This window comes from Phyllostomus hastatus, unplaced genomic scaffold (genome assembly GCF_019186645.2).
Source record: "Phyllostomus hastatus isolate PE091 unplaced genomic scaffold, TTU_PhHast_1.1 phas_scaffold_501, whole genome shotgun sequence".
Taxonomy (NCBI): domain Eukaryota; kingdom Metazoa; phylum Chordata; class Mammalia; order Chiroptera; family Phyllostomidae; genus Phyllostomus; species Phyllostomus hastatus.
In genome coordinates, this window is record NW_025334033.1 from 68,778,750 (window position 1) to 68,793,907 (window position 15,158).

Consider the following 15,158-nt stretch of genomic DNA (forward strand, 5'->3'; position numbering starts at 1 on the left):
GGGTGAAGGTGAGGGCGCCGGCAGCGAGCGTCGGGCGAGGAAGGACCGCGGACGGGGGCCGACAGTGTCGGGGAAGCCCCCTGCGCCGTCACCCAGCCTTCCGCAGGGCGCAGAAGGAAACTTTTCTTAACCGAGAAAAACGCAGTGGCCCGTGAGAACGCGAACCGCTGATCTGAAGAGCTGCTAGCTGAACTCCTTGCTGAGGCAGAGAGTCTGGCCCATCCTGGCCCCACGAGCACGGGCCTCCCAGTCCGCGAGCCACGGCAGGGGCCGCTGTCTGGAAAGGACCAGCCCACGCGATCTCAGCAAGACAGCGCTGCCCTTAGCGCCAGAGCACTCCGCGTCCCCAATCCCACGCTGGGACGGCCTCAGGGGCAGACACAGGCTCGGCCAGTCAGCGGCCGGGGTGGGCTGGGCTCCAGCTGCCCTGCCGCGAAGCCAGCCCAGGCCTGGGCGCCCTGGGCCTCGGGCACCCTGCTCCACAGTCAGACTCCCATTTGCAAGGGACGAGTAACCCCCCTCGCCGGGTGACTGTAAGGGTTAAAGCCGAACCGGGGAGGGTCACTCTGCCCAGGCGGCCAGGCGGCATGGGCATCAGCTGCGGCTGCCCTGGCTGTGTTCAGAAGCTGCTCTGACCCACCTTGACCGGCCGCCCCCACCCCCCCACACCCCCCACGGTCAGCCCCTCAAGGACACAGTGCAGACCACCACTGCACCACGGAAGCAGGCCCCCGGCGGCTCAGGTAGAGACCGTGGAAACAGGAATCATCCCCCCTTCTCCGTCCTGGAACCGCTGCCCAGTTCCTGTCACCACGGCCCAAGGCACACGTCTCCGTTCAGTGCTCCTGACTCCGCCCCCCCGCCCCGGCCTTCCCTCTGCTCCTCTGCAGCCCTGCGCGCCCCTCGCCCTCGGCCCTCCGTCAGGACAAGATGCGACACCGCCACGACCCCGGCTGAGAACAACAACGGGACGAACGGAACATAGCTGCCCCCGGGGGAAAACGCCAGAGGGAGTGAGGTCAGGCGAGCCCTGGGCTGCCCTCATCCGCCGGAAGTGTGTCCGTAGGTTACAACCCTGAACAGCCCGGACCAGGGCGGCTCGGTTGGTTGAGCGTCATCCCACAGAGCAGAAGGTCGCCAGTGCGAGCCCCGCACCCATGGCCATGCTTTCAACTTTGCACTGTTTATAGTTTTTTTGGAAGTCTGAAAAATTACTTCAAAATAAAAAGTGGAAAACACCCTTGTATCCCTAGAGACGCTAGCCCCTTTCTCCCGATGAGGCGTCTCACACGTGAGAGACAACAAATACTAGTTGTATCATTAGTAAACAATCAAGGGGCTACGGTAGGTTAAAAGGAGAAGACGGTAAGCCCAAGGTCAGGAGGCGGCGGTGGGCTGGTCTATCTGGAAAGGAGGCCCACAAGGGCTTCCAGGCAGAGGGGAGGAGCCGACACAGCGCCAGCGCTGACCGCACAGAGCCCCTGCCGCCGGGGGAGGGGACGGACAATGGGAAGACAGCCTTGCAGAAACTGCCACCAGGAGATGAAGTCACACCAATGCCCGCATGTTGTCCCTTCCGGTGCCGGTCAAGTCCACAATCGACACACATGTCTACACCCAGCTTCGGATGCAGCCGTACGGCGCTCCAGTCCCAGGGAGCGGGGCCTTTGAAGGGAGCTGATGCCCGGGGGTCCTCAGTCCAACTGGGTGGTCTCTCCTGAGGCCCTGTGTGTGGTCAGACTTCTGTAGGCAGGTGCGAGCGTTAGGAAAACTCAGGCTAAATCTATCTCTGGCGGTTCACTTCTGCTGCTGCTCTCTGTGGCTCTGCCACGGGAGGACACACAAAAAATGGGAGAAGCCATAGCTTGTACTCAGCCGCGACCATGACAGAAGCCGGGAGCCCAAGTGGAAGCTTCCTCTGCCCCTCGGTGGCCCCGTGCTCAGCAGGTCCCGCGTGTGCCGCCCCAGGCTCCGCTGGGACCACCCCAGCAGGGCAGGAGAGGGTGCCTGTTCCAGGAGAACCGCCGACTCGGCTGCCCCCTCGTCCTGAAGCGCCAGCAGGACGCGTGGACGGGCTGCATCGGACGCATGCCTCGACATGCAACTCCCGGCAGCCAGTGCGCGCACACGCTTCCCCACCCACACCCCTCCCCGGCACCTCTCGAACTGTTCGATCAATGCCAAAAAGGAAACCCAAGTAAAGTGGGACAGGGAAACGTGCACGTCCCTGAGAGAGCGTGTGGCCTCAGGACAGGCTGGCACCCCGCCCGGCAGGACCCGGTCCCTTAGATGGGTTATCAGTGAAACAAGCAGTTCACTCCCAGGAGCTATCCATTTCTTTTTCGTTGACGTGAACAAAAAATATTTGGACTACCATTCATGTATGTTAAGTCAAAGCTGATATAACTTGCTTCCCTTTTACATAATCACATTACTTCACAGTTGGGTTTAAGCCAAATCCTACTTTTCCGCTGATTTCCATCACAGAATGCCCAACTTGGAGCTGAACTCTGGAATGCCCTAATCTGCTAGAGGTATTTTTATAGGTTTAGAACTCTGAAACAGCCCTGACCGGTGCGGCTCGGTTGGTTGAGCATCGTCCCGCAAAGCAGAAGGTCGCCAGTCTGATTCCCGGTCAGGGCACATGCCGGGGCTGCAGGTTCGGTCCCCGGGCTGGGCGTGTACAAGAGGCAATGATTGATGCACCTCTCTCGCATCAGTGTTTCTCTCCCTCCTTCTCCCTCCCTTCCCCTCTCCCTAAAAACACAGTCTCCTGAAGAAACAAACAAAAAACTCTGAAACAGTTGTAAGTGCCATTAAACCGCCTTCTGCCGCGAACCCTCTCTTCTTCCCTGGCTTCCCTGTCACAGACGGACAGAACGTTCACCACACGGGGCCGTCAACGCGCGCATGCCTCTCCCAGCCTCTGGCTGGGCCACACTTCTAAATTTAGCTCCTGGAGTCTGGGTGCCCACATTCCCCAACCTCCACTGCTCGGCTGCAGCATGAAGGTTCACCAGCAGGTGCTTCATCTTAACACAAGGGTCAGGCGGCCCTCACTCCCCACTGTGGACGGGCTGCGCCTTTCACTGGCCTGACGTGTAAGGAAACCAGGCTCACTGTAGGCCAACTGATACGGACGAGAGCTGAATTCCTATGGCATCTCATCAACGTTACCCACGCTGAACAGAACAGTTATTCCAGGACCTGCTTGAGGCTTCCAGGGACCCACTATCATCTGATGAGCATCTACAGGAAACGCTGTATACTGAACATCTCAAGAAAAACACAATGTAACACAATGTACAGAACATGAACAACCACAGAGCTCAGGCCCCTGCCACCACCAGGAAGACCAGCACAGACCCAAGCAGACTGTTTTTTTCCCCATGGAAAAAATGATACAAATTCATGACAATGACTTTGAAGAACAAGACTGGAAGACCCGCCCAGAAAGACTGTTCAAAAGAACTTGGTAAAGCAAGTTTAAGACAGAAAGTAATGTGAACCAGCAAGTGGCCACTGAAAGCGGCCCCTTGACCAAGGGCACATGCTGGAAGGAAAAGAACTCAGGAAGTTATTTGTCTAGTTTTCAGGCGAGAGAGAGAGAGAGAGAGAGAGACCGACCCCCGGATGAAAGCGCAGCGCGGAGCCCCGCACATGAGGGACCGCCGACCAGGGGACGGACGCCCTGACGGCACCGGCTCCCCCCGGGACGAAAACCTGAGGCCTGGAGCATCTGTGTGAGCGTTCCGGGGCCCCCCTCCTGGGGCCTTGGGGTCACTGCCGCAGGCGCGTGCGTGGGACGGGGGCATGTGCCCGCTGTCACGTGGCTGGCGCACCCAGAGCTGTGGCAGACCCCTGGGCCAGCACCCGCCCAGAAGAAACCCGGCGGGCTTCGGGTCAGACCCCTGGCTGGGAGCGGGCCCGTGCAAGGTCACTTTACATGGGACCTATAAGGAAAAAAAGCAACTCAAGCTGTAGAATTTGGAACCCCCAAATGTATGCAAGTGTTTGGGATGAAGGACACACGCATTCCTCTGGGAAGGCGGCTCCCGGATCCTGAAAAAGGTTAGGGGTCGCAATGCCCCCCCCCAAAAAAAGTCACACTGAGGACGGTCACAGTAACGAAAGCATGAAAACGGTGACCGTGAACTGACGTGACGGCACCCCTTTCTCCCTGAGCGGTAAGGCGCCGACAAAGTGCTCTCCTAAACAGGGGCGGAGCCCCACCCGCACCCCAGAAAGACGGGAGAGAGGCGGGGCTGGCACCGAGGCGAGAACACGGGCCTCAGTGAAGGACCGGCGGTGCCGCGCTCACATCCACGTGCACCCGGGGCTGCCGCTGACGGCTCCGAGACGCGACACGATGCGAACGTTCTAAAGCCGTTCAGCTAGACCTGAACCATGACTTCTCAAACTGTCTGCTTCAGCCCGTTTTTCCTTGTCAAGAGGCGTCATGCAGAAGCCCCCCAGCCCACGGCCACACCGGCCGGCGCCGGGCAGAGCTGCTCGTTCTGAAGACAAAGCCCCGGTTAGGAACTCCCCCGGCGCTCACCGCGCCCTACGTTCATCCCGCAACGACTGCCTCCTCTGCTGCCTGTCGGTCCCGACGTTAAGTGACAGTCCCACGTTGTCCTCCTGAGAAAGAGCCACACCCAGACGGCCCACGCCGTCGGGGTGGCCACGCTGTACACGGGAAGCAGCGCTTCTCCCGCTGGGTGGGACGCGGTGGGTTCCTGGACACCCGGGGCAGGTGGGGTCACAGGAGAGACGGAGCTGTTTTCCCACATTGCCAGTCTGACTGGACACTATGTCATTTAACAGTTTTTAAAACTATTGAAAACAAACATTTGCATTAATTTTTAAGATTTAAAAACATGAAACCAAAGACCAGCAACCACAGCAACAAAACATGAGACTTCGAAGCCATTCTGAGCTTGAGATGGGTCACTTATGAATGGGAGTTTCTCAGCAGAGAAGATTAATACCAACACAAGGTACTGTGGGGTCGGTGGGAGAAGCAACCTAAAAAAATTAAAAAACAAACCCACAGACCACACGGCCTGAAGGGTGGAAACACAACAGGGTGACTCACAGGAGCGCCTCCATCCCAAGTCCGGCCGCACGGGGCGCCGCACACAAACCGCTCGCTTGGCCTGCTCAGCAACCCCAGGAGGAGGGCGGTGTGCCCGCCGCGCCGCCGCACGGGCGACAGAGCGGACGCAGAGACTTGCCCAGACTGGCCCGGCCCCAAGTGGCGATGCCCAAGTGGCGATGCGGGGATTCGAACGCCGCCCTCTCCGTCACCCCCACACCGGCTGGCCGGCAGCAGTGGCTTCAGTCCCCAAGTCCTTCTCGCAGGAAGCTGCACTCCCGTCAGCACGGGCCTCGCGGCCCCGTTCCAAACTTTACAGAGACTTACGACCTTTACTTAGAACGAGTAGAACTAACACAGTAATACACAGTACACTCTGAAGAAACGGAGAAAAACCAGCATTGTAACTCAGTAAATTAACTGCCAATATTTTACTACCAATACATAGGAAGAACCTACAAATGGAGTTTCCTTTTCTTGGAAAATTTATACGCAGAGCACTTTTTTGTATTACGTTGTAGAGCATTTAAATTTTCATTGCACCTTGTTTTCATAAGACCTTGGTGACTTTCACAACCTGAGAACAACCGCTGTTGATGTTAACAGTGGACGCTGGCCACATTTCAGTGACGGTTCCGGAAACATGGAAACAACGCACTAGAACCCCTTACAACGTAACCGCTGAGGCACCGAGAGGCCCGGTGAGCGTCGTGCGATCAGCCCCCTCCCGCCGAGCCCCGCCCCCGCACGCAGCCGGCGCGAGCAGCCAGCGCTCACCTGGATGACCTTGTAGAAGTAGGCGTACTGCCGGGCCGTGTTCTTGTACTGGCTGAAGACGTCGTGCACGGCCTGTGTGGACTGCAGAGACCGGACCTCCTCCTCCTCGAAGTACAACGGGGTGTCGTACTCGCTGGGGAGCGTCTGGATGTAGGGCTGCCAGAAGGAGCCGGGGTCGGCCCGCTCGCACAGCAGGTGGAAGGCCAGCGTGATGTTCCCCATGGCCTGGAGGATGCGGTCCTGAGAGTACAGGGGCCCTGGAGCAACCCACAGGTTAACAGCGTGAGTCCCCGGCTTCTCCAGAAAGTGCCCATCTCTACTGCTCAAGCCCCGGAAAGAACGAAGCAGGACTGGAACACTTAAAAAGGGGCACGCATCTTCCTTCCGACATCCGTCTGCTACGTGGGGTTGTGATAAGTGTGTAAAACAGCTAATGTGGGTTTGGGGGGAAGTTCACTAGTTAAAAAACACCAAACAGGGTCCTTAGGGCCACAAAATGAAATTCTGTATGTTTCTATCACTTTCAGTCTGCTATGAACAGTCGGAAATTATTCTCACCCAAAACTGAATTTTTGGCGGACTCAACAGTCATCAGTAATTTACGCGGAACCCATAAAAACAACTCTTCTGCCTGGAAGGAAGAGATAAGAACACAGGGGAACCGTGAGAACACAATGCCCTCCACCCCCGGCCCGGCCGCGTCTGCGGTCGGACAGCCCGCCACAACGGAGACAGCCGAGGGCGGCTCGGCGGCGGCGCCGCGCTCCCGCTCCCCAGTGCACAGTGCATGTGAGCGCTCACGCTGTCACTGGGTGAGTGGGGGCCGCTCTGACATCCTGCCTCCAGCAGGAAAACTAACTGGTAGACTGGGAAGACAACCAAAAGAGACTTTTGACTTTAATACAAAGTAAATATAACAACTTGGGACAAAGCACAAAGATATTTATTTCATTCTTTGCCATACTTATATTTTTAAGTGCTAAAAACAGAACAAAATTTCCCCCTCCAACAAAGCCTCTGTCCGTGTGAGCTGCTCCCAGCACTGAGTGTCTGAAGCTGGAGTGCCAGTCCCTCCTGAACATTCCTGTCTCCGGAACACAACAGCCACCAGCAAGGGCACAAGCCCACAGGACAGAGTTCGGCTTGCTCATTTCCCCCAAAATGTGCCCGCCCCCCACCCGCCCACACCCAACACCAGTCCACCAGCGGGCCCCGGGTGCTCTGCCTGCAGGCCCCCGGGGCCCACACCCCTCTCTACGGTTAGGTCTCAGGACCCCCGAGGCACGCTCCACGGTCTCCTGACACAGGCCCAGCACTGTGACCCGACTCGCCCGCAGTCAGGCTCCCACGGGGCCGTGTTCCCCGTGAGGGGCCGCGGTGGCAGGAGAGGCCGGCTGCCCCTGGCCCCGGGCCGCAGGGCCCAGAGCGAGCCCAAGCCTCTGGCTCCAGGACCTGTGTCCTCTACGCGACACAATCCAGACACACTCTGACGCCTCCCCCAAGACCAGCAGCCTCTAAACTCACCTTGATGTCTCTTGTCGCTCTCAAACCGAAGCCCTCTTCCTTGAAATTAGCCATTTCAAAGCCCTCCACCGAAGCTCCATTTTCAGAGGCCCATTTCATTAGATCAGGAAAGTAATCTTCTCTTTTTCCATCAAAAGTAACAGACAGACCTGTATCAATCCATGTTTTACAAAACAAGAACTACTTTTAGGACATGTATCATTCATGCTGCGCTCAGAAAATAAAAAGGACAGTAACTAACAAGAGAAATAGTAGTAACACTCTGATCTTGAAAAAAGCCAGGCTAACCGCCAGAGAGTTACAGTGACAGGAAAGGCGAACTGAAATCTGAAACTCCTGTGGGTTACAGAGAAACACTTTGGACCCCCGGGGAACAGGACCTCGGGCCGGCCGAGGCAGTCTGCTGGGAAAGAGGGAACCCCGCTAACCGCTGCAGGCCGACAGAGCGGCGCCCCCAAGAACCCACGGGCCGTCTCTCGCAGGCACGTTCGCTGTAACGAGCTTCCCGCGAGAAGAAAAGCCAGCAGCTCACACATGCACGAGGCGCCGCGCGTGCGGACGAGCCCTGATCCTAGGAGCACAAGACCGGAGGGCTCTGCCCCCGAGTCCTGGGGAGCAACCTCCACGAGCTGGATCTACAGTGTCGATACAAAATGTGACAGTTTTTAAACATCAGAAGAATGATACCACATATGTCAATTTTAAAAATACCGATCACTATCACATGTGTTCATGGGGTTATACATGAAGTAGAAAACATTCACAATAAACACCACGCCCCCGCCAGGGGGAGAGAGAAGGGGCTGGGATGGAGGCCTGGGGCTTCAGCTAGCTCTACGTGTAACAGTTATTTCTTAAAAACGGACACGAAGTAAAACAAACAAGGAAGGGAGAGAAAGGGACTCAGACCAGTGGGGGAAAAGAAGAGAAAGAGAACTTGAACAGGTAAGGGTTTGACATGTGTTCAATTTGGGTGGTAGGTTCTCAGGTGGTGGTGTATTACTTTCTGGAATTTTCAGCTTGAAATATTTTTCAGAAAGATGAAAAGCCACGCACTGGAAAAATCACTATTTCTTTGATGAAGCAAGGGAGGAGAACAGGAACCCAACACAAGGAGCTGGGGGTGGAGGCCAGTCCGATTAAAGGCCCATGCGTGCAGCAGCGGCCTGGCGCGGCGCGGCGGCGCACCAGGCCAGACAGGCAGATCCCTGCTCGGTGAAGAAAACCGACCTCGTCAGGGATCACCGAAGACTTCCCGAGAATGAGGGAGCCCTCCTGCGTCTGGTGTCAGCAGCAGTGAACAGTCTCTCCTCAGGAGACATGCAGGACACGCAGGACTTCTCAGCCACTTTTCCGGCGAGCCAGGACTAGCGCGGACTACACGGGGCGGAGGTGAGCGCCCTACAAAGGGCCCATCTCCACGTGGGGTCCGAGACCCTCTAGCCCAAGGCTGCGCGTGTGTAGGTGTGCTTGAGGGAGCAATAAAGCCACTGCCTCAGACGGCAAAGAAGCAAACCCTCCTCTGACTCACTTTTAAGACAATAAACAAACAAGGAGCCCCAGAAGGTTCTTCTCATCCTCTTAGACGCAGGCTACTTGTTATGCTTCCCCGCCGCTCCCGTGCGGCCCTGAATACCAATCTCCCCTTCTGTGCCCTACAGAAGGAAACCCACAGGAGGACTGAATGGGCTTTTTCAGCCGACACTTGGCCCCACCACTAGCCTGGCCGAGAGTGAAGCCAGTGTCTCCGGGATACACCCGTAAAAGCACAGCTTGGGACATACACCCACATCTCTTATTTAATCAAAATATGGCTGAGTCCGTCGTAAATCTTGGTGGACCTTAACCAATCAGTATTTACCTGTGTGCTGACCACACACAGCGTTACAGACAGACCTCAAACCCTGACTGAAGCACGGCACGGAAAAAGATTTAAACGTGCATTTCACAAAATAAAGGTACGTGGAAGTTGTAGCACTTTAGCCCCCAGAAACAAACATGTTCCCCCCAAAGCAGGCAACGGCATCTCAGAGAGGAGCCCCGCCCCTCCCAGTCCAGCGGCCCCTCCGACGACCGCGACCTTGCAGAGGACGTGAGTGGCAGAGACTTGACGACTCCCCACGCCTTCTGACTCAGGCCGATTCTCTACGCGGTTTTGTTAGAGTGCGGCCATCGTTCCAGCAAATGTACCTTTCTGTTTCTTCCGTATTTTCTCCACTAGAGACCGGATCTGCATGTATTCTTCCCACTCCTTCCCCGGGCCGGGGGCAGGACTGCTGCATTCTGCAACATAAAAACCACGGGCTCAGACGCTTCCTTCACCGTAACCTGTGCTCTGGAGGAGAAAGGGGGCCGGGCCGTTGGGGCTGGTTTACTTTTAGAGGACAGAGACACGGCAGCCAGAGGGCAAACACGAGAAGCATGAAGGAGGAATCCTCGTCGAGCGCACCCACCCTCCAACGCCACCCAAATGCCGCCCACCCACCTGCGGCCCCAGGACTCAGGTGTGCGCGCCTGGCTTCCATCTGCCCCGTTCCGGCCGCGGACACGTTCCCCTGCGAGTCCAGCTGTGCACAGGGGGACCTAAGGGGCCACGCCAAAGTGCACACGGTGGCCCGGAAAGCCATCCTGGGGGTGGGAGAGGCTAATACCCAAAGTCCCCGTCTCTCTCTAGGTAAGCCCCGTGACGACGGCCCCTGGGGGAACCGTTCACCTGGACACAAGGACTCCCAGCCCGCAAACGCTCCACACGCGTGTGCGAGGGCTGCACTCGGCACTCCGGGGAGTCTGTGCCAGAGAAGGCACCGTCAGCGCTCAAGAGGAGCTGAGACTCTGCTGCCGAACCAGAACCAAAGGAACCAACAGCCGAGACCGGGCCGGTGTCTCAGAAGGCTGTGCGCCCGGCATCCGGCCGACCTGCCAGCAGCGCCTCCCTTTTCAAACAGCTCAGGGAGCCCTCCCCATGCTCCCGCTGGCCCTCTCGGCCCCTCCGTCCTGCGAGGAAAGGAGCACCTGTGGCGAGTGAGGGGCAGCAGCCAGCTGTGTGCCCACGCACGACCATGAAAGCTGACCAGTCCCCCTCACCCTCCCACCGACAAGTGCTGGCCGAGGCCCCGGACACCAGACGGGGCCCGCCCTCGAGCTGCCCCAGGCCAGCGTGGGAGACGGGTGGGCGGTCAGCGCCACGGCGCTCTGTGGATGGCCCGCACTGTCCCGGGGCGGGAGGGGAGACGGGCCCTGGGGGTGCCCGGCCCTCACTCGGTGGCTACCTGCTTGTCCGGGAGAAAGCTGAGTGTTTATTTGCGGTTCAGCCTGTCACTTAATCCCCACGTGAGGGGCAAGCACGCGAGACAAGTGCAGTAAGGTGACCGAGTGGCCACGGCTGAATTTAAAGCACACACAGCACCAATTTAAAGTCACCACTTTAAAAGAAGTTACCAGTTTATACGAACTCACTGAAGCAAGGTATTTAACTCCCTCGAACCAAGAGCTCGTGACTTCAGCACGTGAGAACTGGAAAACGGTCACCGAATCACCGAACGTGAAGGCAAGCCGCCCTGGGAAAGGCCCCACTCCCGCTCCGAGGGCCGCTCTCTGAGCGGACGCCGCGCGTGCCCACCGTGCCCCTTCGCTGCCCCAGCTCGCACAGTCCTCCTCGGGCCCCAGGGCGGCCTTTACTGAACGAGACGGCCACGGGAACCCGAGGGCTGAGTGACGGGTCTGAGGCCACACCGCTGCAACAGCGAGCCCGCCGCTGCCCGCCGCTGCCCAGAGCAGCCCACGGCCCGGGAGCCCGCGCTACAGGAGCTGCACAGCCAGCGCCACATCGGGCCTCGGCAGGTCCTCGGCACCCACGGGCAGTCGCACGGCGCCTACTGGCGGCAGCGCCCCACCAGGCGGGCAGGGGGACCGCGGGCAGGGGGACAGCGGGCAGGGGGCTTCTGTGACTGCCCGGGTCTCCGATCTAACGTCACGCCTCACCGGACGGCGACACCCCCACAGAGCCCTGCAGGGGCGGGGGCACAAACGCACACGCCCCGCGGGAGGGCGGGAAGACCAGCGGCACACTCACTCTGCAGGAGCTCACTCGTCAGGTTCAAGGTTTCCTTCGGCGACACGCTTGCTGTAGCACCAGTTCCTGATTTCTGTGTTTTCACTCGACTCTTCTTACCCATTTTCTGACTGCAAAGAAGAGGAAAAAAGACAAAGAGAAAACATTACATTTCCAAGGAAAAAGTCAAGAAATAAAATGTGGCACCACAGTAGCTAAGCCTTAAGATGCTAGGAATTTATCTTCCACGGGCCATATCCTGAAGTTTCCTTCCAGAAAAAAAAATATAATAAAGCATAATAAATACTAGTACTCGGAGGTTCTCAAATGAAAACAAAAAGCCTATTTTGGAGTCTCTGGAGGAAAAGTGCAGTCCTTTTTCCCTACAAAAACTGTCGTGGGAGGAAATTTTACTCCAGAATTGTTTTCAAATTGCACTGATTTCATTCTGTACGCTAATGTGTCTACCTCGTGACACTGCAGAGGTGTAAGTCACGCACACATACACGAACCACAAGTCGTCATCTGGGCACGGAAACGCACACGCCCGTGGTCTCTCCCGGAGAGGCTCGTCTGCCCCCCACCGTGCCCCCCAGGACACGCAGAGTGCCTGGCTCGGGGCTCAGACCACGGACGCGAACGAGGCCCTGAATGACCTGTCCTGCGGGGAACGGCAGGCTGCTCCCTGGGCAGGTGAGTTCTCGGTCTGTCAGAAAGCTAGGAAGCAGGACCACGTCCATTCCCGACAGCCGCCCCTGACCAGGCGCACAGGCGTCCGCATGGGGCTCTGTGCTGGTCGGGCACGTCCCGCCCACGGCCTCCCTGGGTCCCCGCCACACCTGCAGAGGCCAGTGGTAACGACAGCTGCGTTTGGCCTCATGCTCAGCTGTCTCTTGGTCAAGCCCCAAGCAGGGGACCCACGGTGTCCAGCCTGAAACCCCGCAGCGTTCTGTCTAGCACACGGGCAGGCTCGAAGCCCAGGTGCACTGGCCTGAGCAGGCTCCGTGGCTCCAGGCGCAGGGGCCATGCCGGCTGGTGCAGGAGACCCCCAAACAAGGGAAGGCCGAGCGCGCCTTTAGGGGAGAGGGGGCAGGGAAGCGAGCGAGGCTCGCAGCGGAGCCCTCTTCAAATACCTGGGGAAAGTAACGCGACAGAGGCGCAAGGAAGAAAGGACACTGGAGAAGGAAAACTGCGTGTTAAGAACAAGTGTGAGATGGTGTTCGAGTCCAGCAGAAAGGTTTCCTAAATTCAACCGCCGTCATTAGCTAACACAGACTGCCCCAACACCACGGATTTGAAACAGCTACCCACCCCTTCCTTTAGAATTCAAAAATTTGTTGCAGACGATGAATAATTTTTATTGTGATTTCAGCTGAATCTGGAGGCAGATCCCAAGTTCCAACGAATACACCAGTTGAGTAGGTGTCGTGAAGGCTCTTAATGCTCAGTGGAAAAACTACTATCGGACATTCGTAAGTTTCGTGTTTATCTTCAGTATTTGTTCCAAAGACTTACATGAGAAAAATACAAAGGTGTGCTAAACTAAACGTCTGCACACGTGCACGCACACACACGCACTCAAGTCAAATCCCAAACGCCAGCCTGAGATGCAAGGCTAAATGAAAGCTGTTTTCCCCAAGTCTAGGTTGAAATCAGGTATAATTTACAAATTCCTACTGAATTATCTGGAGAGAAACAAAGCACGGGGTAAAAAATGGGTTTAAACAACGCCTAAGGAAAAGGAAACACGCAGAACGCCAGCACAGAAGGAACCAGCGGACCAGCGGCCCGCGCACAAGCGCAGTGGGCGGCGCCGGGCGGAGGAAGGGGCGTCTCCCCGACGGGCCTGTGCGGGAGTTTCCCGAGCGTCCACTTTTCTTCAATGTCAAGTCGGTTTCAAAACCTCCCGAGTCCTCAAAATGTGGCTCTTCAAAAGAAAATCTACTGAGCAAGCCCATCAACAACCTACTTGATAGAAGACCTCTGGGAGACAGTAACAATAAATTTGCACTCAATTGTTACTTACACCACTCATGTGCAAGGGGCATCTGTGACCAACAACCACTTCTGACCAGCTGAACGGTTCTTTTACACCTCATCCGTGCAGGGGAAGAACCGGGTCAGGAGGCAGGGGATTAAGTACGTTCAGGGACCTTGGCTGATGGCAGGGGTGGCAGTGAGGGAGGGTGCTGGGTGCTTCACCCATTTTTACAAAGTGTAGCTCACACACACTGAAAAGACAGCGATGGAATTCAGCTGCATGAGGGGTTTTTTGTTTTCCAAAAAAATTCTAAATGGAAAGGGTGTATATTTGTATTTTTCCTCAGTTGCTTTCGATGAGATGCAGCTAGAATAAACATTTTTGGTTACACTTATTTGGCAATTTATCCAGGAAACCTTAGCCCAAACCCAGCAGCTGGTTCCCAGTGCGCCCGACTTCACAGCTGGATGGACGGAAGGACAGAATGGCCTGGGGCCGCCTCCCCCTCAGGCACCCGGCTGTAACTTGGACTCGAGGGGGTGTGCGAGCCGGCCTCATCTTTGTGTAGGAAGAGAAGAATCTCACTAAATACTCTGCAGGCCACTAGGATCAGATTACTGCATTCTGAGTAAAAGGCACAAATTACAGGATGGTGGGTTAGGAAAACGAAAGCACTCCCAGATTGAAAAGGAACTGTGTGATGTCTTCGCTCTCCTACAGGCACTGATGAGGTACATAGTCTTCACATGTACACGGTGCCACGTTCACCGAAACTAGTGTGTGTCGGAAATGTGTCCTCACTTTGCACGTGGCAGGGACTAGCGGTAGGGTAAGGCCACGCTGACTTATACCAGTTTACGCGGTTACCTGGCGCCCACCATTCCCATCTCTGCCAAAGAGGCCCAGACGTGCCACGGCTCAGACGTGCCCAGGAGTCGAGGCGCACAGCCAAGCAGGCAAGCGGAATTCATGTCAGCTCGGGAGCTACTTGACTACAAAGATGAATGCAGACCTATCAGCTGCATGGAAGTATAATTTAAATCTTCACACAGAACATTTCGGGCTGTCCTATAGAGAGCGATAGATACACACACACTCGAAATCGAGGTTTAAAAAAAAATACAGATGTTTCTTGCCTTCCACAATATTTTGCTATTTTTCTACTAATTTACACAATTTTAGAAATGCTTAAACCATTTCTGATTGACTTTTCCATACATAATAGTTTTAGTTTTAAACTTCAGTTGAATTAATTTGTAAATACACTTAAATGGCCATCACTGGTGTAGCTCAGTGGATTGGGCATCGTCCTATGAACGGAGCATTCACAGGTTCGATTCCCAGTCAGGGACCCCCCCACTGGGGGCGTGTAAGAGGCAGCCAATCAATGTTTACCTCTAGCACATCGATGTTTCTCTCCTCTCTTTCTCCCTCACTTCCCCACTCTCTAAAAAATAATAAAATCTTTTTTTAAAAAAGAGGATTCTATTTTGAAAAAACTTTCCGGAAAGCAAGGCATCAATGGTATCACGAGCAATCACGTCCTATTAAATCTTCCTAACGAAAAGGGGAACTGTTCAGTGTGAAGGAACAGCTGGAATCTGTCGGGAAACCACCTCGAAACCTCCGCATCCTCCGTGGAGTCTAGAACAGCCGGCTTTCAGGTTTGGAAGGGACCTTTGGAGTCCCCTGTGTTAACCACAGACTCCGCAAATGTTTAAGATAAC

The 15,158-nt window shown here is 56.1% G+C and overlaps 1 protein-coding gene across 4 annotated transcripts in view; it reads right to left on the reverse strand.

Annotated features, from left to right (window-relative positions):
• Positions 1 to 15,158, reverse strand: part of SETD3 (SET domain containing 3, actin histidine methyltransferase) — a 52,297-nt gene that overhangs the window by 32,850 nt on the left and 4,289 nt on the right. For all 4 annotated transcript variants that reach the window (XM_045823493.1, XM_045823491.1, XM_045823492.1 and 1 more), the window contains exons 2-6: positions 11,472 to 11,581; positions 9,590 to 9,682; positions 7,400 to 7,548; positions 6,434 to 6,506; positions 5,876 to 6,132 (exon numbers count right to left, since the gene is read on the reverse strand). In XM_045823493.1, coding sequence (XP_045679449.1) covers positions 5,876 to 6,132; positions 6,434 to 6,506; positions 7,400 to 7,548; positions 9,590 to 9,682; positions 11,472 to 11,574 — 675 coding nt within the window. In that variant the 5' untranslated portion in view covers positions 11,575 to 11,581. The remainder of the gene's footprint in view (positions 1 to 5,875; positions 6,133 to 6,433; positions 6,507 to 7,399; positions 7,549 to 9,589; positions 9,683 to 11,471; positions 11,582 to 15,158) is intronic.